The sequence below is a fragment of the Bombina bombina genome, chromosome 7 (genome assembly GCF_027579735.1).
Source record: "Bombina bombina isolate aBomBom1 chromosome 7, aBomBom1.pri, whole genome shotgun sequence".
Classification (NCBI taxonomy): domain Eukaryota; kingdom Metazoa; phylum Chordata; class Amphibia; order Anura; family Bombinatoridae; genus Bombina; species Bombina bombina.
In genome coordinates, this window is record NC_069505.1 from 518,238,730 (window position 1) to 518,262,590 (window position 23,861).

Genomic DNA, 23,861 nt, shown 5'->3' on the forward strand with positions numbered 1-23,861 from the left:
TCTGTAATGAAAGAATTAGCTAGCTTGAGAGCCCTAATTCTATCCAGAATATCTTCTAATTGAGTCTCAACCTGCAGAGCCTCTTCCAGAGCTTCGAACCAATAGGATGCTGCAGTAGTTACAGGAACAATGCACGCTATAGGTTGGAGAAGAAAACCTTGATGAACAAATATTTTCTTCAGGAGACCCTCTAATTTTTTATCCATAGGATCTTTGAAAGCACAACTGTCCTCAATAGGTATAGTTGTACACTTAGCCAGGGTAGAAATAGCTCCCTCCACCTTAGGGACCGTCTGCCACGAGTCCCGCATGGCGTCTGATATGGGAAACATTTTCTTAAAAGTAGGAGGGGGAGCGAACGGAATACCTGGTCTATCCCACTCCTTAGTAAAAATTTCCGAAATCCTCTTAGGGACCGGAAAAACATCAGTGTAGGCTGGAACCTCTAGGAATTTGTCCATTTTACACAATTTCTCTGGAACTACAATAGGGTCACAGTCATCCAGAGTCGCTAAAACCTCCCTGAGCAATAAGCGGAGGTGTTCTAGTTTAAATTTAAAATCCGTCATATCTGAATCTGTCTGAGGGAACATATTTTCAGAAATCCCTCCCTCAGCCAGCAAATCCCTCACTTCAGAACATTGTGAGGGTACATCGGATATAGCTAATAAAGGGTCAGAGGGCTCAGCGTTTGTTCTCACACCAGACCTACTGTGCTTCCCCTGCAACCCCGGCAGCTTAGATAAAACCTCAGTGAGGGTAGTATTCATAACTGCGGCGATATCTTGCAGGGTTAAAGAATTAGACGCACTAGAAGTACTTGGCGTCATTTGTGCGGGCGTTAACGGTTGTGACACTTGGGGAGAATTAAATGGCATAACCTGATTCTCTTCTGACTGAGAATCATCCTGCAACATACTTTTAGTAGCTAAAATATGTTCTTTACAATTTATTGACCTTTCAGTGCATGAGGGACACATTCTAAATGGAGGTTCCACAATGGCTTCTAAACATATTGAACATTGACTTTCCTCAATGTCAGACATGTTGAACAGGCTAGTAATGACTACAAACAAGCATGAAAACACTTTATTTAGTGAAAAAAATAACAATCTTAAAAAACGGTACTGCGCCTTTAAGAGAAAAAAAGCATACACGTTCTGCAAAACAACCTAAACATGCACCAAGTTTTTCAAAATTTTGTATGTAGACCCACTATAGGTAGTTAAGATTGCACCACAAATTTTTTTGACAATTAACCCCTTAATGTCCAAACTGGATCGAAAATAGGCCCAGATCTGGAAAAAGACCCCTCAGCACCTTGCCACAGCCCTGCTGTGTCCCTACCTGCCCTCAGGGATCGAACGTGTGGGGTAAAAGCTTCGATTTGGCCCAAAACATACACCAGGGCCCTCAGGAGTTAGAGCTTGCTGCTTGCTGACAAACTAACTGCGCATCTGAGGCGCGAAAATAGGCCCCGCCCATCTCACTCGATGTTTCCTGAGCCTTAAAGAACCGCACCAGAGCGGTTATAACTAGCCATGTGGGTTCCAAGACCCGAAAATTAAGCCATGTGTGTCCTAATAAAATTGCCCAAAACGTTTATTGCCCACAAAAACGTTAAGCACTCCCAACCAAAAAACGTTTGATCACAAACATTTTACATTCAGTGTCAACCATATATGTAATTGGCCCCATAAGCAAGCTAAGTAATGCCCTTCTTTTAGCTCTAGGATTACTGCTTACCCTTACCCTCCTGGGTATAATGTCAGCCTTTCTGAAATACACAGTGTCTCCAGAAAAAATATGACTGAACATACCTCATTGCTGCATAGCATGAAACCGTTCCTCACACTGAAATTTCCTGTACTCCTCAGCCTCTGTGGGAACAGCAATGGACCTTAGTTACAAATGCTAAGATCATCATCCTCCAGGCAGCAGTCTTCATCCATCTGCTGCCTGAGAGTAAATAGTACAAACTGGTACCATTTAAAAATAAAAAACTCTTGATTGAAGAAATTAAAAACTAATATTTTATCACCTCTTTCACTTTACCCTTCCTAGTACTTAGAGTAGGCAAAGAGAATGACTGGGGGGTGGAGCTAAGGGAGGAGCTATATAGACAGCTCTGCTGTGGTGCTCTTTGCCACTTCCTGTAGGGAAGGATAATATCCCACAAGTAAAGGATGAATCCGTGGGCTCGTCTTACCTTTATAGAAGAAAAAACTAACACCCACCGCGCAAACAACATAGCATATTCCTATTAGCAAATGTCAAATATTTACAGTGAATACAATACATAGTTAAAATCTTTATTAAATATGAATATTGCATAAATATGTTTTATCATGTTTTCATCTACTTAAGAGCAAAAGGCTCTAATGCACTTATATATATATATATCTATATGTGTGTACAGTACATATATATTTATATTCTGTAAATACATATATACACATATAAATACATTAATATATATATATATACATACACACATACAAATACATATTTAGACATATATGTATGTGTCTCAATGTTAAAGCCCTTTGCCTGCCTTTTTTTCCTAACAACTGAGATCTCATATCTTTGAGCCCTTATAACGTTTTTGTGCAATATATATATTTTTTAAAATAATTTTTATTAGGCGGTGTTATTATGAGTGTAAGGGGTATATTTATTAAAGTGCGGACGGACATGATACAATGTAGCGTATCATGTCCGCCGCACATCGATAAATGCCAACAGCATATGATGTCTGCATTTATCATTGCACCAGCAGTTCTTATGAACTGCTGGTGCAATGCCGCCCCCTGCAGATTTGCGGCCAATCGCAGGCAAGCAGGGGGTGTCAATCAAACCGATCATATTCGATCGGGTTGATTTCTGTCCGCCACCTCGGTGCAGGCGGACAAGTTATGGAGCAGCGGTCTTTAGAAACACGGGGCATCAAGCTCAGTGCGGAGCCTGATAAATTGACCCCTAAGTGTACTTTGTAATGTATTTTTGAAGTGTTTTTGTAACTTTTTGTTTCGGAAAACAGTTAACCATAGCTCTGAGATTGGGGCTTCAATCCTTAGATTGAAGGTTAAATGGCGATTACGCTAGCGAAAAAGGATCACGAAAACATAAATTATGCTTACCTGATAATTTCATTTCCATCTGTATGGGAAGAGTCCACAGCTGCATTCCATAATTGTGGGAAATACTGAACCTGGCCACCAGGAGGAGGCAAAGACACCCCAGCCAAAGGCTTAAATACTTCCCCCAACTTCCTCATAACCCCAGTCATTCTGCCAAGGGAACAAGGAACAGTAGGAGAAATATCAGGGTGGAAAAGGTGACAGAAGAAAAAATTTGAAATTTAGGGCCGCCCATCGGAGAACACGGGCGGGAGCTGTGGACTCTTCCCATACAGATGGAAATGAAATTATCAGGTAAGCATAATTTATGTTTTCCATCTTAATATGGGAAGAGTCCACAGCTGCATTCCTTACTTGTGGGAAACATATACTCAAGCTCTAGAGCACACAGAATGCTAACAGGAGGGAAAAAAGCGAGGCGGACCCTAATCTGAGGGCACCACAGCCTGCAAAACCTTTCTCCTAAAGGCTTCTTCAGCAGAAGCAAAAACATCCAACTTGTAAAATTTTGGAAAAAGTATGTAAGGAGAACCAGATAGCCGCCTTACAAATCTGATCCATAGAGGCCTCATTTTTGAAGGCCCAAGAGGAACCACTGCTCTCGTAGAATGAGCTGTAATCATCAGAGGAGGCTAATGTCCCGCTGTTTCTATGCTAAACGGATGACACTCCTCAGAAAAAAAGATAAGGAAGTCGAAGAGGCTCTGACCCCTACGCTTCCCGGAAAAGAGAACGAACAGAGAAAGAGGTTTGACTAAATTCCTTTGTGGCCCGAAGATAGAACTTAAAGGCACAAACCACATCTAGAAATACGTTGTAAACGCTCCTTCGACAAAGAAGGATTAGGACATAAGAAAGGAACCACAATCTCTTGATTGATGTTGCGATTGATACAACCTTAGGAAGAAAACCTAACTTGGTTAGTAGAACAGCCTTATCGGCATGAAACACCAGATAAGGAGGGTCGCATTGCAAGGCAGCAATCTCAGAGACTCTGCGCGCAGAAGCAATAGCTAGTAGACAAAGAACCTTCCAAGACAACAATTTAATGTCTACTTCATGCATAGGCTCCAACAGAGCCCGTTGCAAAACCTTAAGGACAAGATTTAAACTCCAAGGAGGAGCCTTAGATCTAATCACAGGTCTGATCCCAGCAGAGCCTTAACAAATGGCTGCACATCTGGAAGCTCGGCAAACCTCTTGTTCAGTAACACAGACAGGGCTGAAAACTGTCCCTTCAGGGGACTTGCAGAAAAGCCCTTCTCCAGTCCATCCTGGAGAACAGAATAAGTAGGTCCTCCACACGTTATGATAGATGCAACGAGCAACCAGCTTACGAGCTTGAATGAGATTAAAAATAACTCTCTCAGAAAACCCTCTCTTGGCTAGGACTAAGCGTTCAATCTCCACGCAGTCAGCCTCAGAGAATCTAGACATTGATGAACAAAGAGACCTTGGTCAGCAGATCCCTGCGACAAGGTAACTTCCACGGAGGAGATGATGACATCCCACCAGATCCACGAACCATATCCTTTGCGGCCAAGACAGAGCAGTCAATATCACTGACGCCTGCTTGACTCGAGCCACTACACTAGGAAGTAGTGGTAATGGTCAGAAAGGATAAATTAGATTGAACCTCCAAGGTACCACTAATGCATCTGTTAGCTCCGCCTGAGGATCCCTGTACCTCAACCCCTATCTGTGTAGCTTGGTATTGAGACGATATAAGATCTTCCTCTTGCAAATCTCTGCAAACATTTGGGATGGAGAGACCATTCTCCCGGATGAAAGGATTGTCTGCTGAGGAAATCGGCTTCCCAGTTGTCCACACCCGGAATGTGGATCGCTGACAGCAAACAAATGCGGGTCTCCCCCACACCAGAATCCGAGATACTTCCCTTATAGCTAGGGAGCTTCTCGTTCCCCCCTGATGGTTGATGTAAGCCACTGAGAATATATTGTTTGATTGAAATCTGATTAACTGGGACAAACCCAGCAGAGGCCAAGCCTTCAGAGCATTGTATATTGCCCGAAGATCCAAAAAGAGATCAAGAGCTTTACATCCTGAGACCAGATGCCATGTGCCTTCCTGGCACCCCAAACGGCTTCACATCCTGACAGACTCGCAACCATAGTCACAATCACCTAGGATGGTCTTGAGACGGACGTCCCTCAGGCCAAGTAATCGGGACAAAACCACCAAGAGAGTGATTCTCCCGATTGATTGTCCAGAGAAATCTGTTGAGACAGATCCGAATGATCGCCGTTCCACTAGTTCAGCATGCGCAGTTGCAACAGTCTGAGGTGAAACCTGGCAAAGGAAATGATGTCCAAGCTGAACACCATGAGACCAATCACCTCCATACACCGAGCCACAGATGGCCTTAAGGAGATCTGGAGGGCAAGACATGTTGAAGCTAGCTTGCAACGTCACCGGTCTGTTAGAATATCCTCATGTCTATGGAGACTTATTATAGTACCCGAGAATTCTATCCTGGTACTTGAAACAAGAGAAGTCTCTCTAGATTATCTGTCATCCATGGGAATGAAGAAGACAGAGGAGATATTCCGAATGGTTCATTCTTTGAAAAATGTCTTTAGCTAGACCAAACGGAAGAGCAATAAACTAGAAGTGCTGGTCCAGGAATCTATCGTGGTCATGAACTACCCCTTTCAAACAAGGGGAAGAATGGACCTTATTGTCTCCCTCTTAAACGAGGGGACATTTAAAAACCTGCTTAAGCACTTTAGGTCCAGAATCGTATGGAAAGTACCCTCCTTCTTAGGGACCACAAAAAGGTTTGAATAGTATCCCAAACCTATCACTGCGATAGGCACAGGGACAATAACTCCTAGAGGACAGATCTCATACACACCCCAGAAAGGCTTCCCTCCTTTCTGGTCAGGAAGACTGGAGGAATCTGCCCTTGGGTGGCTGAGACTTAAAACCTATCTTGTAACTCTGAGCTATGACCTCCAGGACCCATGGATCCTGCACATCCCTGAACCAACTGACTGAACAGAGCGACATACTGCCCACTACACGATCCAGAAGAGGACCGGGGACCGCCCATTCATGTCGACGTAGACTCGGCGGCTTCTTGCTCTGCTTGGATTTATTCCAGGACTGAGCCGGCTTCCAAGAGCTCCTGGTTTGCTCTGGCTTAGTGGAGGACTGCTGACATGTACGTTATCAGAACGAAAAGAACAAAAATCATCCCTTAGATTAGTTCATATACTCTTGCGGTAGGAGGGCACCCTTGCCCCTTGTGACCGTGGAGATAATTGAGTCCAGGCCTGGACCAGACAAAATCATTCCCTTAAAGAAGTCTAGACTTAGAAGTTATATCTGCAGACCATGACTTCAGCCAGAGCCCAACGGGCCTGAACAGAAAAAGCTGAAGCCATAACATTCAAGCGAATAAACTGCCTAATAGCAGCACAGATAAAAGAAATAACAACCCTCAAGGCCGTAAATCTTTTCTGAGTAACGTCAAGGGGATCCTCCACCCCGATCAAATCCTATAAGAAGTCACACCAGAAGGTAGTTTCTCCAGTAACCGCGGTAACAGCCGCCACAAGTTGAAACAAATATCCGTATGTTGAAAACATCTTTTATCCATGGGATCTTCAAATGAAGAACTATCCTCAAGCGGGATAGTAGTACGTTTAGCAAGGGTGAAGATAACGCCATCCCATTTAGGGACGGAACCTCACAACTCCATTGAGAGTCCAGGACCGGGGACAATTTGTTAAAGGGAGAAGAGGGGGAAAGGAATCCAATCCTGTCCCATTCATTCTTAATAATGTTCGCCATCTAACTGGAGCAGGGAAGGATAATTACCCCCCTGTCCTCAAACGCTATCCAATTTAGGAATTAAAGGTTCAACAGGCAATTTGGCCTCTGGAACCTCTGAATTCGCCAAAAACTTCCTTTAGAAGAAAGCGCAAATTCCTAAACTAAAGTCTGGTTCCTCCACAGCTAGAGGTTTAGAGGCAGCAGACTCCGACTGAGAATGTTCATACTCTGTAGTCTCAGAAAGAACTTTATCCTCTAACCCTCAGTTAAATCCAATAAATTATCTGATGTACTCTGGGAAGGAGTGCAATATATAACCTTTCGATTGCGTTTAGCAGGGCGAGGTAAATCATTAAAGGCCGCAGACACCGCCCTCTGAACTGCGCAGTAACGTCTGGTGAAAAAAGGCCCCCTACAGATGAAGGATCAGCAATGCTACGGGAAAACTGCATGTGTAGAGATATAAGAATGTAGGGTACAAACGTCACTGGATGACAACTCCTCAGAGGTGGACAGCTCCGTGGTATCAAACATGTTCGATATTATCACATTATCAAGGCATATGGAACATAATTGAGAGGGCGGAACTAAGGCCTCCTCACCATATAAACAGGAATTACTCATTAGGAATAGAGGGAGTGCCCTCTAAAGTAACAGAATCCTCCATCGCTAGTGCAATAACCAGAGAACTAGAGAAATAAAACATCTTATTTTATTCAAAAAAACAGCACCCTTATACCCCAATGCTGGGGCACTCACCACCTCCCATGACTCAGACAGTACAGAGATTTATGACTCCTCTCTGATAGACACCCGGTCAGGAAAAATGGAATGAATCACATGGTGCACAATGCCGGACCGTCCCTGCTATGAGAAAAAGCGCGCCAAGCTTGTAAGCTGCATGGCTCTCAAAGTGAAAGTGAAACCTGTTTATTCCATAACAGCCTATGAGCCCATAACATCTCACACATAAAAGCAGCATAAAATCAAATAAACATATAAGATTATTCCCCATTGTTCAATAATCCCCCTAAGGAGATATTAACCCTTGATTCTATACAGATAAAAGGTGTCACACTGTGACCCTGTCTTCTTGCTTTATCATACATGTATAAAATATGAAACGATCTTACCAGAATCTACGCCGTGGACAGATAATAGCATCGCTTCTGACATGGACTTGAGTGAAGAAAGCAGGCAGCGAAACTTGTCAACGCTGATTGCCTATGGAGCTGTTAATATGAGTCGGAATGGTTTAGCAGAAAGACTCTCCCTGTATCTCCGGACTCTAACTTTCATCCATGCTCTAACTGAGAGGCTGACAGGACTACTTAAAACTCCAGTCCCATCTCGAAGACTACTACCCTCCATAAGAGACTACTTCGAAATCTTCTAACACTTCTCTGCCAATCTCCTGTGACGAAAGGCAAAGAATGACTGTGGTTATGAGGAAGTGGGGGAGGTATTTAAGCCTTTGGCTGGGGTGTCTTTGCCTCCTCCTGGTGGCCAGGTTCAGTATTTCCCACAAGTAAGGAATGCAGCTGTGGACTCATCCCATATTAAGATGGAAAACATGATATCGCTTGCGGAAAACCGTTTGCGCCTCACTTGTAATCTAGCCCTTAGTGTTTTACAACCCTTGTTTTGCAGCAGTAATCTGTATGTGAGTGTAACAGCCGATAAGGCACATTTTGGCAGCAGAGTACTCAGGGTGCCCTGAAAAAGAAGCTGTATTACTTTTGAAAAAACACCCCAAGATAAGTGTAATTTATATATTGTCTAATTATATAAAAGGAAACCTAAGTCTGGAACAACAATCACTTGCAAGGCTTCTCGGTGGTACAATAGGTGGTAAATGCTTGTAGCTGTTGTTGGACACCCAACAGAGAGTTAGCAAACTTTTGGTTGGTGATGACGGAGATTGTCCTTTCAATCCACTCCAAGAGTTCCGATGCAAGGTTCTCGTAGCGTCTGACGTCTTTCTCTATTTCAATTGCCTTATCTAGTACCTGCAGGATAATAAATTGTGTTTCTGGCAAAATCCTATAGTATACACAATATTTTGAAGATGTGGTACCTATGTGACATAAATATAAAAGTAAAATAATATCAGACCTTCCCAATTCGCTTTCCTTCTACAGCCAGAGCTTTCATCTTGGAAAAGTAGTGATAGAAAGACACAACATACGTGATGATAGATTTTTCATCAGGGTGTTCCATATTAACATCTTGAAAAACAAAAAACACACACAGAAAGTCAACATTTGTTATCCAAACAAGATATCATCAATATAACGTTCTTACTGAAGTATAAGTGCATTTTTTGTACAAACAAAAGTGAATATGGCCACTGATAGCGGAATTCGGCTCTTTTCGGAGTTAAATTTATTTGTGTGAAAGTATAATCCAGATATTGGTGTGTTACACTTTCACATTAAAGGGACATGAAACCCAAAATGTTTCTTCCATGATTCAGATAGAGAATACAATTTTAAACAACATTACAATTTACTTCTATTATCTAATTTGCTTTATTTTTCAGATATCCTTTGTTGAAGAAATGGCAATGCACATGGGTGAGCCAATCACACAAGGCTAGATGCTACCAATCAACAGCTACTGAGGAAAAAAATTGTACGCTCTTTCTAAATCATGAAAGAAAATTTTTGGGTTTCATGTCCCTTTAAAAAATTTGGATCCGAAAAGAGCCGAATGTTGCTACCCGCGGCTATATTCGGCATTCGTTCATAAAATAAAATGCTGAATGCACATGTCTAATATAGAGTTCACATTTACGCAAGTCCAATAAAAAGGAAAATTGAAGGCTCTTGGTTAGGTACAGATAAACTAGCTCTTGCTGACATGCTCTGGATGGTATAACTTATTTTGATTATTATTTTTTTATATAGGGAACAGAGGTTTCCTCAAAAGGAATTTTAAGGAAGTAGCCACAAATACCAGTTATCTGATGAGAGGACCATCCCAGTAGGAAGATGAATCTTATAACAGACTAACCTTCAGGGTCCAGAAGCTTGGTTAGTCCAAGCTGTTGCTCAGCTGTATTAAATGCATGCTGGAGATTGTAGGTAGCGTTAGACTTTGTAAGTTTGCTGAAGTCAATGACGTCCGGCCTAGAGAAGCAACAAACATGATAAAAATGGAAGAGAAAAGAGATGTAGATATCTTTAAAGGTCTTGCCTGTCTTTTAATGTTAGTATGTACCCTAACCCAACATGAACCACACATTCTTCTGACCATATCATGTTCATTACCTATGTCTATGAATCAGAGCACTGAAGGCCAGTCCATCTCTCCAACTGGTGGTGAAATTCTGGATATTAACCTCTGGGTATCTGGAAACACAGAAAGCTATATCATTAATTACACCAAAGAATAATCCTAAGTAAACAGAACGATGAGGCAGCAGAAGCTTCCAACTCACCCAGCTGTCTTCATCTGACACCAGAGAAGCAAGGCATCCTTAGCTGATCTTGTCTCACGATTATCTTCAGTCTCGATCTTGATAACCTGAATCTGAATGGGGAAAAAAACATAGTATTAATTGTCTAAGATCTTTGATTTTTTTTCCCCTTGTCTTCTTGCTTCTGTGAAACCACACTGTGCTATGCAAATGCTGGTTACCTGGAAGCGAAGGATGATGGTCCAAATGAGACCCAGAGTAAGGCGATGGTTGCCATCCACAATATCATGAGAGCCCACATTCTCCAGGTGCACCCGTTGCTCCTTAAGGAATTGTAGTGCTTTATCCACATTCTCCAGAGAGTGAATTCGCATGCGGCCACGGGTGGGCTTTGGCTAAAGACCACACATTTGACACAGAGAAGCAGAGCAAGGATTAGATGCTAGATGGTTAGAGGAAGTATTTTAGTTAGCCCCATCCAACTGCAAAACTGTAACATCATTTAAAAAAAAATATGACGACTGGCCAAAAGTGGTATATTTAAGCGGGGGTTTAATTGAGTAGCACACTGCCTTGTCACATATTGGACCAATTCAATACCACTAGGAGAATTATACTGAACCGCCACCCCCCCCCCTCCCCCCACAACTCTACTTTGCCTAATGAACAGATTTCAGACTAATTTTATCATCTGGAGTATGGTATGCTGTAAGTGAACTGCAATTTGAAGAAATAGCTAAGAGGACAACCTCAGCAGAAAGGTCTTATAACACCATATTCATGTATGCTGCCACAAGGTGAGGCCTGGTAAGTGCTTAATAACTAAAACCTTCTTGTCAGTTGTAAAGAGTGTAGTGAACAAGTAGTGCTGTCTAAAGACAGGCAGGAATGAGGTTAAAGGGATAGTCTAGTCAAAATTAAACTTTCATGATTCAGATAGAGCATGCAATTTTAAGCAACTTTCTAATTTACTACCATTATCAATTTTTCTTCGTTCTCTTGGTATCTTTATTTGAATGTAAGCTTATGAGCCGGCCCATTTTTGGTTCAGCACCTGGGTAGTGTTTGCTGATTGGTATCTAAATGTAGCTACCAATCAGCAAGCGCTACCCAGTTGCTGAACCAAAAATGGGTTGGCTCATAAGCTTACATTCAAATAAAGATACCAAGAGAACGAAGAAAAATTGATAATGGTAGCAAATTAGAAAGTTGCTTAAAATGATAGAAGATTACTAGTGCTCTATACATGTCTGGTATAAAGAGTTAATTGCTGAGCTATTTGTGTCTGACAATAAGAGATCATCACTGCTCTGTATATGCATGATAGAATGCCCAATCATTGTTCTTTATGTGGCTTCAAGAAGGGGATAATCACTGCTCTATATATGTCAAAAAGAAGAGATAATCACTGCCTTAATGTGGCTGTTGTAAGGGGTTAATCGCTGTCCCCTCAATACTTGACTTGATATTTATACAAAGCACAGTGTAAGCAGCGATAGTATCAGGCTTCCCCTCATAAATTTCAGTCTTACTAGCTGCTCCCCTGATAACACTTCCAGAAGTTTTGTGATGACGTATCCATCACGGAGGTCATTATAAAGGTCGTTAACACGGCACGGCACTTTGGAAAGATGAGAATTCATCCATTTAGTAAACGTTTTTTTCTGAACGGCCTCACGTTCATCTGTGGGCGAGGTAAACAAAGGTAGAAGAAAAAAAAGATAATGAAATACGAAGACACAAGAAATGTTTTATTAAATTATAAGGAGAAAAAAGAATGAGGTGTGAGAGGCAGAGAGAGAAAAAGGGGGGAAAGAAAGAAAGAAAGGGAGAGGAGGAACATGAGAGATTGAGAGAGAAAGAGAGTGAGAGAGAAGAGGACAGAGAGGAAGGGAGTGAGAGAGGACAGAGAGGAGGGGAGTGAGAGAGGACAGAGAGGAGGGGAGTGAGAGAGGACAGAGAGGAGGGGAGTGAGAGAGCACAGAGAGGAAGGGAGTGAGAGAGCACAGATAGGAGGGGAGTGAGAGAGGACAGAGAGGAGGGGAGTGAGAGAGGACAGAGAGGAGGGGAGTGAGAGAGGACAGAGAGGAGGGGAGTGAGAGAGGACAGAGAGGAGGGGAGTGAGAGAGGACAGAGAGGAGGGGAGTGAGAGAGCACAGAGAGGAAGGGAGTGAGAGAGCACAGAGAGGAGGGGAGTGAGAGAGGACAGAGAGGAGGGGAGTGAGAGAGGACAGAGAGGAGGGGAGTGAGAGAGGACAGAGAGGAGGGGAGTGAGAGAGGACAGAGAGGAGGGGAGTGAGAGAGGACAGAGAGGAGGGGAGTGAGAGAGCACAGAGAGGAAGGGAGTGAGAGAGCACAGAGAGGAGGGGAGTGAGAGAGGACAGAGAGGAGGGGAGTGAGAGAGGACAGAGAGGAGGGGAGTGAGAGAGGACAGAGAGGAGGGGAGTGAGAGAGCACAGAGAGGAAGGGAGTGAGAGAGCACAGAGAGGAGGGGAGTGAGAGAGGACAGAGAGGAGGGGAGTGAGAGAGGACAGAGAGGAGGGGAGTGAGAGAGGACAGAGAGGAGGGGAGTGAGAGAGGACAGAGAGGAGGGGAGTGAGAGAGCACATAGAGGAGGGGAGTGAGAGAGAAGAGGACAGAGAGGAGGGGAGTGTGAGAGAGAAGAGGACAGAGAGGAGGGGAGTGAGAGAGAGAAGAGGACAGAGAGGAGGGGAGTGAGAGAGAAGAGGACAGAGAGGAGGGGAGTGAGAGAGAGAGAGAAGAAGACAGAGAGGAGGGGAGTGAGAGAGAGAGAGAGAGAGAGAGAGAGAGAGAAGAGGACAGAGAGGAGGGGAGTGAGAGAGGACAGAGAGGAGGGGAGTGAGAGAGAAGAGGACAGAGAGGAGGGGAGTGAGAGAGAAGAGGACAGAGAGGAGGGGAGTGTGAGAGAAGAGGACAGAGAGGAGGGGGGAGTGTGAGAGAAGAGGACAGAGAGGAGGGGGGAGTGAGAGAGAAGAGGACAGAGAGGAGGGGGGAGTGTGAGAGAAGAGGACAGAGAGGAGGGGAGTGAGAGAGAGGAGGACAGAGAGGAGGGGGGGAGTGAGAGAAAGAGGACAGAGAGGAGGGGAGTGAGAGAGAAGAGGACAGAGAGGAGGGGGGGAGTGAAAGAGAAGAGGACAGAGAGGAGGGAAGTGAGAGAGAAGAGGACAGAGAGGAGGGGGGGTGAAAGGGGAGGGGGGGAGTGTGAGAGAGGAGGACAGAGAGGAGGGGAGTCAGAGAAAAGAGGACAGAGAGTCGGGGGGGAGTGAGAGAGAAGAGGACAGAGAGGAGGGGGTAGTGAGAGAGAAGAGGACAGAGAGGAGGGGGGGAGTGTGAGAGAAGAGGACAGAGAGGAGGGGGGAGTGAGAGAGAAGAGGACAGAGAGGAGGGGGGAGTGTGAGAGATATGGAGAGGAGGGGAGAGGAGTGAGAGAGAAGAGAAAAGGACAGAGAGGAGGGGGGTGAGAGAGAAGAAGAGAAGAAGACAGAGAGGAGGGGAGTGAGAGAGAAGAGGAAAGAGAGGAGGGGAGTGAGAGAGAAGAGGACAGAGAGGAGGGGAGTGAGAGAGAAGAGGACAGAGAGGAGGGGAGTGAGAGAGAAGAGGACAAAGAGGAGGGGAGTGAGAGAGAAGAGGACAGAGAGGAGGGGAGTGAGAGAGAAGAGGACAGAGAGGAGGGGAGTGAGAGAGAAGAGGACAAAGAGGAGGGGAGTGAGAGAGAAGAGGACAGAGAGGAGGGTGTGTGAGAGAGAAAAGAGAATAGAGGGGGAGTGTGAGAGAGATAGAGAAGGACAGAGAGGAGGGGGAGGGGAGTGAGAGAAGAGGCCAGTGAGGAGAGGAAGTGAGAGTGTTAGAGAGAAGGACAGAGAGGAGGGGTTCTGTGTGAGAGAAAGAAAGGTCGACAGGGGAGGGAGAAATAACATATTTGGAGAGGGGAGAGAGTGGGGGAGTGAGAGAGAGAAGGACAGGGAGGAGAGGGGTGAGAAAGAGAGAAAGGACAGAGAAGAGGGGGAGTATGAGAGATATAGAGAGGAGGACAGGGAGGGTGATTGAGAGATTTGTAGAGGAAAGAGAGAAGGGAAGCGAGAGAGGGATAGAGAGAAGGGCAGGTGGGGAGTGAGATAGACAGAGATGGGGCAGAGGGGAGTGAAAGAGATTGACAATAAGCAGAGTGATAAAGAGGGAGTGAGTGAGAGCCATATAGAAAGGTGGAGAGAGAGGGAGAGGAGTAAGAGATAGATAGAGAAATAGACAGAGATGAGGGGAGGAGGCTTGAGAAAGAGATAAAGAGTAAGTAGCGTTATAAAGAGGGGAGAGAGTGAGAGACATACAGAGAGGAGAAGCATTAATAGGGGAAAGAGAGAATGAGAGGGAATACAGAGTAAATAAGACAATGAAAATAACGTGGGTGAGAGAGAGGGAGGAAAGAAAAAGGAAGGGGAGTGATACAGAAATTGATGTAGTAAAAGAGAAAAAGGCTAAGAGGGACAAAGAGAATAAGGTAAAAGAGAAAAGAACAGAAATAGTAAGAGAGAGAACAAACATGGTTAATAGCTAATGACCTACCTGCTAGCGCTTTAATTCGGGAACACTCAAAGAGCTTGCCGGTTGCGACTGGTTCATCCCACGGATGCTCAGTCTGTTCCCACCGGTTGTTATTATTCGGAGATGTCTGCACCTCCATATTATCTAGATCCGGACTTGCGATGGACATTGAGGCTATCTATATATAGGAAAGAGCATGGACAGTAAGGGATATTAGTATGAGACCGAAAACCCTGAAAGATCATGTCATAACTCTCTATGTAAGACTATGTAAGATGACCACATATATAGCTGTATAAAAAAACAAGATTCAGACAAAATATTAAATTATCACCTTGATTCTAATAAATATTATCTTAAAGATCAAGCAATCATGTGTAGCATGTAGCAGGGTCACAGTCCTGGACTCGGAAGGATGCACTCCAGAATATCTGGAGCACTGAAAAACACAAGTGCCAAGGATAATTTACAAGAAAACATAAGTAAAATAACTTATAAAAGCATATTTCAAAAAAAAAAATTAACACATTTCGTAGGGAATTCATTTTTAGTGCAATGTCCTTTAAATTAGTAAACAACATAAGAATTAAAGGGACATAAGACTTTAAATACAGTTCAAGCAACTCGCTCTAATCATGGGTACTGCCATTTTGGAACTTAGGTTACAATACAGGTATCTAAAAGATACATTTAAACATAGCAACACCCATGACTTGAGGGATGCGGGGAATAAAATAATTACTATGCTTATAAAATGTATTCATTGTTCAATGTCCCTTTTGGTATTTTTGTTTTCTTTTTTCTTCCTTTGTACCTTTCCATTTTGGTTTATGGGCTTCTCCCTAGCCACATTGTGTGTATATAACTTATTTAAAAAAAGAAATGCAACTAGATGTATTAAAGGGATAGTTAAGTCAAAATTAAACTTGCATGTCACTTTAAGACACTTTTAAATTCACTTCTATTTTCAATTTTGCTTAGTAATTTTGGTATCCCTTGCTGAAAAAGAATATGCACATATCCTACACTAGTGGGAGCTAGCTGCTGATTGGTGTCTCTTGTGATTGGCTAACTAGATGTGTTCAGCTAGCTGCCAGTAGTGCACTGCCATTCCTTCAGCAAACGATAACAATAGAATTAAAGTGAAGGTAAATGTTCAATACCATCAAGACATGAAAACATTTTTTACTATTACCCCAACTTAATCGCTAACTTTTTGGCTGATTTTTTAATTTTATTTCTGCATTATCTATATTTCTAACTCCCTACCGTTGCGATGCGCGACTCCTCCCACATACCTTTTCCTCCTTTCCTTGTCTTTGACGTATAGAGCGGTCCCACCCGCTTTCTACGTATGCCTAAAGCGCGTTCACTAGGCTACGTGAAACAGCGCATGCAACATTCGGTGATCTCACTGTCTTCTGCGCACGCGCATATTACAAACCCTATCCCAACCGCTCATGCGTTAAATTAAATTCTAAACGTCTAATGGGTATTCAGAAATATTGAGAATACGCATGCGCAAAACGTGAGAGCGCGTAGATGCCGAGAAGAAGCTTGCGCACTGGATAGAGTGAGCTGATGACGTGGCCTAACGGCCAGAATTTCAGTTGGCTGATCCAGCCAACGTGATCAACAGCCAAAAAAAAAAAAAAAAAAACGGGTTGCATTTGTGAACATTCACAAATGAATTAATAACAGCGATAACTTGATTTATAATGTTATTTATAAAGAATGATGAATGAAACTCATATTTATTTTTTAAAAGGAATGATATCCTGGATTGACATTAGGGTAAGTTTACTTTCACTTTATGCAAATTTGGTAATAGAAATATATTGGATATCTGTTTAAAAATGTATGTTCTATACAAATCATGAAAGAAAATGTTGGGGTTTCCTGTCCCTTTAACCCCTTATCAACCAGCGCAGTACCCTGTACGACGCTGGTCGTTAAGCCCTTAAGGACTAACGTCGTACCCTGTACAACGCTGCTGTCCTGAGCCTCTCTCTGCCAGGATCTCGCTAAAAGTAGCAAGATCGCACTATTTCTGCATGCCCCACGAGAGCAGCATGTATATTATTTCTTTGTGGCCCTCTCTGCATCGGGCAGCGGTGGTGGCGATCGTTGGTGGCATGGGAAGGTAAGGAGAGAGGCAGGTGGGCGGCCCATCGCTGGAGGGGGCGGGAACGATATGCTACAGAAAAAAAAATCCTTCAGAGCGGCAGGGAATGGGAAGGGAGGGGGGGAGGAGGGATAGGGGGAATCATACAGTGGAGGTGGGATTAAAGGGTGGGAAAGCCATCTGGGAGGGGGAGGGGGGTAAATGAGGTAGGGGGCAGCTAAACTACAGAAAAAAAATGTGTGTTTTTTTTTTTTACTAAATAAAATTCCCAAATTTTGGAAAACTGGGTACTGGCAGACAGCTGCCAGTACCTAAGCTAGCGGATCTAGTTAGAGGGGGGAGGGTTAGAGAGCTTTTTGGGAGGGATCAGGGAGGTGGGAAGGAAAGGGGGTAACCCTACACAAAGAAATTAGTTGCTATCCGATAGTGTTGAAGCCTTGGAGAAATTACTATTTGTGAAGCAGGTGCATTGGCCCCGGGGCCCAAGTGCTGGGGAGGGCCCATAGCAGCCAGTCTAAGCATATGCTTGTGCAGAATGTGTACAATCCTAATGCAGAGGATCCTTTTGTTAGTGTAGGTTGCAGTCTGTTTAGCTATTTGTCTGTCTGTCTATCTATCTATACTCAAAATTGTTATGCAGAGCAGCATGTATATTATTACTATCGGTTACTACTGAGTTACCTTTGTAGTAGGTCCACTACTGGGTGGAATCATATTCTAGTTAGGTTGAACAGATATTAATTGCTGTTATCTGGTAGAACGTATTTTGCTCTGCACCAATGGATACCATCTTTATATGTGGTTATTGATAAAGATCTTTATTACCTTTGGATAATTTTGTTTGGAGATGTAACATGTCTATTTTGTTTTGTAATGCGTGAAAAAAATTAAAGAAAAAATGTTTTACATTTTCTTATATTCATTTAAAATATGATATGCACTCTAGTTGTATTTATATGATGACAGATCAGGCATATAGATAATGGAATATGTTCCTTTTGGTCCGTGTTTGTGCCATACACAACGGCTCTTCCTATAACCCCCAATACACAACCTCACCTTCTGCAAATATTCTGAATCACAGTGGTTTCTGTTAGTGACAATCAAGCTGGCACCTTCTAAATCCCCCTCATGTATCCAATTGGTTTGAATTAGTGACGTATACATCCCCTACTACATTCTATTGGTCTATACTAGTGACATACACACTGGCTCCACCAATTCTTTCTCACACCCTCCCTTTCTATAAGAAGTCTAATAAATTTGGGTTGGTTATATACACTCAGGTGTTTCATAATTCCCCATTACAGCCCGTCTTTTGTTAATAAAGTCTGCATCCTATTGGTTTGTGCAAGTCCCAATGCTCACCTTTCAATAAAAAGTCTGTTTCCTATTGGTTTGAGCTAGTAACATTTTCCCTTACATCCTCTCCCTTTCAACAAAAAGGCTGAACCCTATTGGTTTGCACTAGTAAAACACACACTGGCTCCTCCCAGTTCCTCCTTACAACCCTTCCTTTTATACAAAAAGTCTGCATCCTATTGGTTTGCACTTGTAAAACACACACTGGCTCCTCCCACTTCCTCCTTACAACACCCCCTTTTATACAAAAAGTCTGCATCCTATTGGTTTACACTTGTAAAATGCACACTGGCTCCTCCCAGTTCCTCCTCCTTTTATACAAAAAGTCTGCACCCTATTGGTTTACCCTAGTAACATACACACTGACCCCTCTCAATTGCTCATTACAAACCCTCCCTTTCTAAAAAAAAAAAAAAAGATGCATCCTATGTCCGCTTAAAGGGACATGAAACCCCAAAAAATAATTTCATGATTCAGATAGAGAATACAATTTCAAACAACTTTCCAATTTACTTCTATTATTTAATTTGCTTCCTTCTCTTGTTATCCTTTGCTGAAAGGTTAATCTAGACAAGCTCAGGAGCAGCAGAGAACCTAGGTTATAGCTGTTGATTGGTGGCTGCCTATATATATATTGATTGTGATTGACTCACCCATGTGTTAAGTTAGAAACCAATGGTGCATTGCTGCTCCTTCAACAAATGATACAAAATGAATGAAATAGATTAGATAATAGAAGTAAACTAGAAAGTTGTTTACAATTGTATTCTCTATCTGAATCATGAAAGAACAATTGTGGGTATCATGTTCATTTAATTTCCCATTTCAATCCTGTCCAATTGTAAGAAAAAACTTTATCTAGTTGCACTAAGCGCATAGCATCTGATCCACCCCCCACCACCAAAAAAAAGTCTGAACCTTTTGGGTTGTATAGCTCCAGCTGCATTCCAGCCTTTGCTGCAAAAACTATACATCCCTTGTGATCTGTGCTAGTGACACACCCAAAAAAATCTTAGTTCTCTTTCAACTGAAATTGTGCTTCACTGGATGAACAGGAAAACGATATCTATATACCAGATGTTAATTTGCTCTGTGCCCTGGCACACTAGTGAACTAGAGAGAAATATAGAGAACTTACATGTGCCATCTTTTGTTTCAGAATTGTTAGCAAGTCTGCAAGTAAAGGCAGTGTCCAATACAATATCTATATACACAGTATATGACCTCTGCAGTGGCAAGTTGTGTGCTCATTATTGGATGCTGATGACGTGAATATAGCAGAGAATGAGAATAATAATTGTGCACTGAATTACTGGATGAGAGAGGAGACAGCAGGTGTAATACTCAGGGAGGGACGTAAAAGTCTGTGCATGTGAGTGTCTCTGGTTGGTTATATACATGTGTCTGCTTGCAGGAATGTGTGAACACTGCAAATGGTGTGTGTGAGCAACTGTATCTTGTGTATGTGTGAGAGATGTGCCTGCTTGTTTGTGTGTACAGATGTATAGAGAGGTGTGATACAGGAAGAGTTATATGTCATCTGAGCCCATCCTGTACATTATATAGCATTGTCACCTGAGCTCATCCTGTGCATTATACAGTATTGTCACCTGAGCCCATCCTGTACATTATATAGCATTGTCACCTGAGCTCATCCTGTGCATTATACAGTATTGTCACCTGAGCCCATCCTGTACATTATATAGCATTGTCACCTGAGCTCATCCTGTGCATTATATAGTATTGTCACCTGAGCCCATCCTGTACATTATATAGCATTGTCACCTGAGCTCATCCTGTGCATTATACAGTATTGTCACCTGAGCCCATCCTGTACATTATATAGCATTGTCACCTGAGTTCATCCTGTGCATTATACAACATTGTCACCTGAGGCCATCCTGTACATTATATAGCATTGTCACCTGAGCTCATCCTGTGCATTATACAGTATTGTCACCTGAGCCCATCCTGTACATTATATAGCATTGTCACCTGAGCTCATCCTGTGCATTATACAACATTGTCACCTGAGCCCATCCTGTGCATTATACATCATTGTCACCTAAGCTCATCCTGTGCATTATACAGTATTGTCACCTGAGCTCATCCTGTGCATTATACAGTATTGTCACCTGGGCTCATCCTGTGCATTATACAACATTGTCATCTGAGCCCATCCTGTGCATTATACATCATTGTCACCTGAGCTCATCCTGTGCATTATACAGTATTGTCACCTGAGCTCATCCTGTGTATTATACAGTATTGTCACCTGGGCTCATCCTGTGCATTATACAGCATTGTCACCTGAGCTCATTCTGTGCATTATACAGCATTGTTATCTGAGCCCATCCTGTGCATTATACAGCATTGTCACCTGAGCCCATCCTGTGCATTATACAGCATTGTCACCTGAGCCCATCCTGTACATTATATAGCATTGTCACCTGAGCTCATCCTGTACATTATACAGTATTGTCACCTGAGTCCATCCTGTGCATTATATATCATTGTCACCTGAGCCCATCATGTACACTATACAGTATTCTCACCTGAGCTCATCCTGTGCATTATACAACATTGTCCCATGAGCCCATCCTGTGCATTATACAGCATTGTCACCTGAGCCCGCCCTGTGCATTATACATCATTGTCACCTGAGCCCATCCTGTACACTATACAGTATTGTCACCTGAGCCCACCCTGTGCATTATACAGCATTGTCACCTGAGCCCGCCCTGTGCATTATACATCATTGTCACCTGAGCCCATCCTGTACACTATACAGTATTGTCACCTGAGCCCACCCTGTGCATTATACAGCATTGTCACCTGAGCTAATTCTGTGCATTATACAGCATTGTCACCTGAGCTCTTCCTGTGCATTATACATCATTGTCACATGAGCTCTTCCTGTGCATTATACAGCATTGTCACCTGAGCTCATCCTGTGCATTATACATCATTGTCACCTGAGCTCTTCCTGTGCATTATACAACATTGTCACCTGAGCCCATTCTGTGCATTATACAGCATTGTCACCTGAGCTCTTCCTGTGCATAATACAGCATTGTCACCTGAGCTCATCCTGTGCATAATACAGCATTGTCACCTGAGCCCTTACTGTGCATAATACAGTCTCGTCACCTGAGCCCTCACTGTGCATAATACACTATTGTCACCTGAGCCCTTACTGTGCATAATACAGTATTGTCACCTGAGCCCTTACTGTGCATACTACAGTATTGTCACCTGAGCCCATCCTGTGCATAATACATTATTGTCACCTTATAGACCATACTATGCATAATACATTATTGTCACCTTATAGACCATACTATGCATACTACATTATTGTCACCTTATAGACCACACTATGCAGAATACATTATTGTCACCTGAGCCCATCCTGTGCATAATACATTATTGTCCCTTTATAGACCACACTATGCATAATACATTATTGTCACCTTATAGACCACACTATGAATAATACATTATTGTCACCTGAGCCCATCCTGTGCATAATACATTATTGTCCCTTTATAGACCACACTATGCATAATACATTATTGTCACCTTATAGACCACACTATGAATAATACATTATTGTCACCTGAGCCCATCCTGTGCATAATACATTATTGTCACCTTATAGACCACACTATGCATAATACATTATTGTCACATTATTGCCCATCATGTGCATAATACAGCATTGTCACCAGAGCCCCTGTCTTGGACTGCCAGCCCCATTCTTAAGTACTGCTGCAGTGCTATTTGCATTGTTCACAAAATTCCCTCTTATTTCACCAGTTACTACACACTCTCTTACCACGATCCACTTTCCATGCCACAATCCCGGCGATCAATGTTTAATAAATAAATATAAATAATAATAAATAATAACAATCTATTACATTGATAGAACACATCCTATGTGCAGCATCCTCTGGACCAGCGGGCCGCGCATGCGTATGAAAGGGAAAAGATCTCAAAAGCCACTAGAGGACGCTAACGCACGCATGCGCAGATTCGGCAATGAAGACGCAGCAGCGACGCGACAGGTGAGTGAAGAGGTGGGCGCATGTATATTTTTAGTTGTGCCGTGAGTGAAAAATGCGCATGCGTTTACTTTTACCATAAGGAAGCCAGGAGCGCATGCGTTTTTTTGAAGTCCGGACACCAACTGGAAGTTGAAATGCACAGTATATTAGCTGTGACCTTCAGAACAGATGTTAGAGAAAGTTTTAGAGAATTAATACAACAGAATGTTTTTTTAATTACTGTAATGCACATAACGATTATTTTGATTTGTAAACTTAAATGTTAAAAGTTAGGGATATTACAAACTCTAAATTAATGTTAGGTAGCATTTTGTGTTAAAAGCAAAGCGTAGTGTAGACCGTGAGCTAATATTTATATGCATTTATAAAGTTATGCTATTAAAGGAACACTCAAGTCAACATGAAACTTTTAATGATTCAGATAGAGCAGCAATTTTTAAAAAAAACTTTCCAATTTACTTTAACAAAATGTACACAGTTTTTATATTTACACTTTTTAAGTTTTCTACTGAGCATGTGCAAGAATTCATAGACTATACATATATGCATTTGTAATTGGCTGATGGCTGTCACATGATACAGGAGGAGTGGAAATAGACATATTATGTAAATACTGTAAAGCAATGGGTGCATTAGTGGTGTAACCTAGGTTTCTTCTGTGCTGAAGCCAATAAGGGGCAGTTATATAAATGGGTCAATAGAGCGTGTAGCCAATTAGTGTGTGGAAATTAACACTACAACGTTTAACAAAAAATGGAAACCCACAGTTCATAATTCCAATTGCCAGAAAAGGGAGACAAATAAAATAGTAGTGAAAATATATAAAGTTATTTTACACCACATAATTAAACATTTTATATTACAAGCTCAAGGGATCTGAAACAGTCTGTTCCATTGTAATAAAAAAGCAATCAACTGTGGGTTATACATAATAGAAACAAATGCAATATGTATTATTCATTTTAAAAGGATTTTGCCTTTTTTAACTTATTCTGGTATTTTAATTTAATCTATTACATTACATTTTTAACTATTACTTCTGTCCCAAGAACAATGTTTCATTAATGTCCATGAACACTGTTTCATTAATGTCCATTTAATATAAAAAGTATATGGACCAGAATTAAGTCTACTTGAAAATGTTTATTGTTTAAAAGGATAGGTAATACCTTTATTACCCATTCCCCAGTTTTGCATAACCAACACTGTTATATTAATACACTATTTACCTTTTTTATTACCTTGTATCTAATTCTCTGCAGCCTGCCCCCTTATCTCAGTGGCTTTTTACAAACTTGCATTTCAGTGCTGACTCAGGCATAACTCAACGGAAGTGAGCACAACGTAATCTATATGACACACATGAACTAACAATATCTAGCTG

General features: G+C 42.3%; 1 protein-coding gene across 1 annotated transcript in view; it reads right to left on the reverse strand.

The window, feature by feature from the left end:
• Window positions 1-22,313, reverse strand: part of SPTBN4 (spectrin beta, non-erythrocytic 4) — a 338,530-nt gene extending 316,217 nt beyond the window's left edge. Inside the window, exons 1-9 of the mRNA XM_053721767.1 lie at window positions 22,246-22,313; window positions 14,942-15,098; window positions 11,893-12,044; window positions 10,582-10,755; window positions 10,382-10,473; window positions 10,212-10,292; window positions 9,955-10,070; window positions 9,055-9,167; window positions 8,761-8,948 (exon numbers count right to left, since the gene is read on the reverse strand). Of these exons, the coding sequence (XP_053577742.1) occupies window positions 8,761-8,948; window positions 9,055-9,167; window positions 9,955-10,070; window positions 10,212-10,292; window positions 10,382-10,473; window positions 10,582-10,755; window positions 11,893-12,044; window positions 14,942-15,089 (1,064 nt within the window). The 5' untranslated portion in view covers window positions 15,090-15,098; window positions 22,246-22,313. The remainder of the gene's footprint in view (window positions 1-8,760; window positions 8,949-9,054; window positions 9,168-9,954; window positions 10,071-10,211; window positions 10,293-10,381; window positions 10,474-10,581; window positions 10,756-11,892; window positions 12,045-14,941; window positions 15,099-22,245) is intronic.
• Between the last annotated feature and the right edge of the window lie 1,548 nt (window positions 22,314-23,861).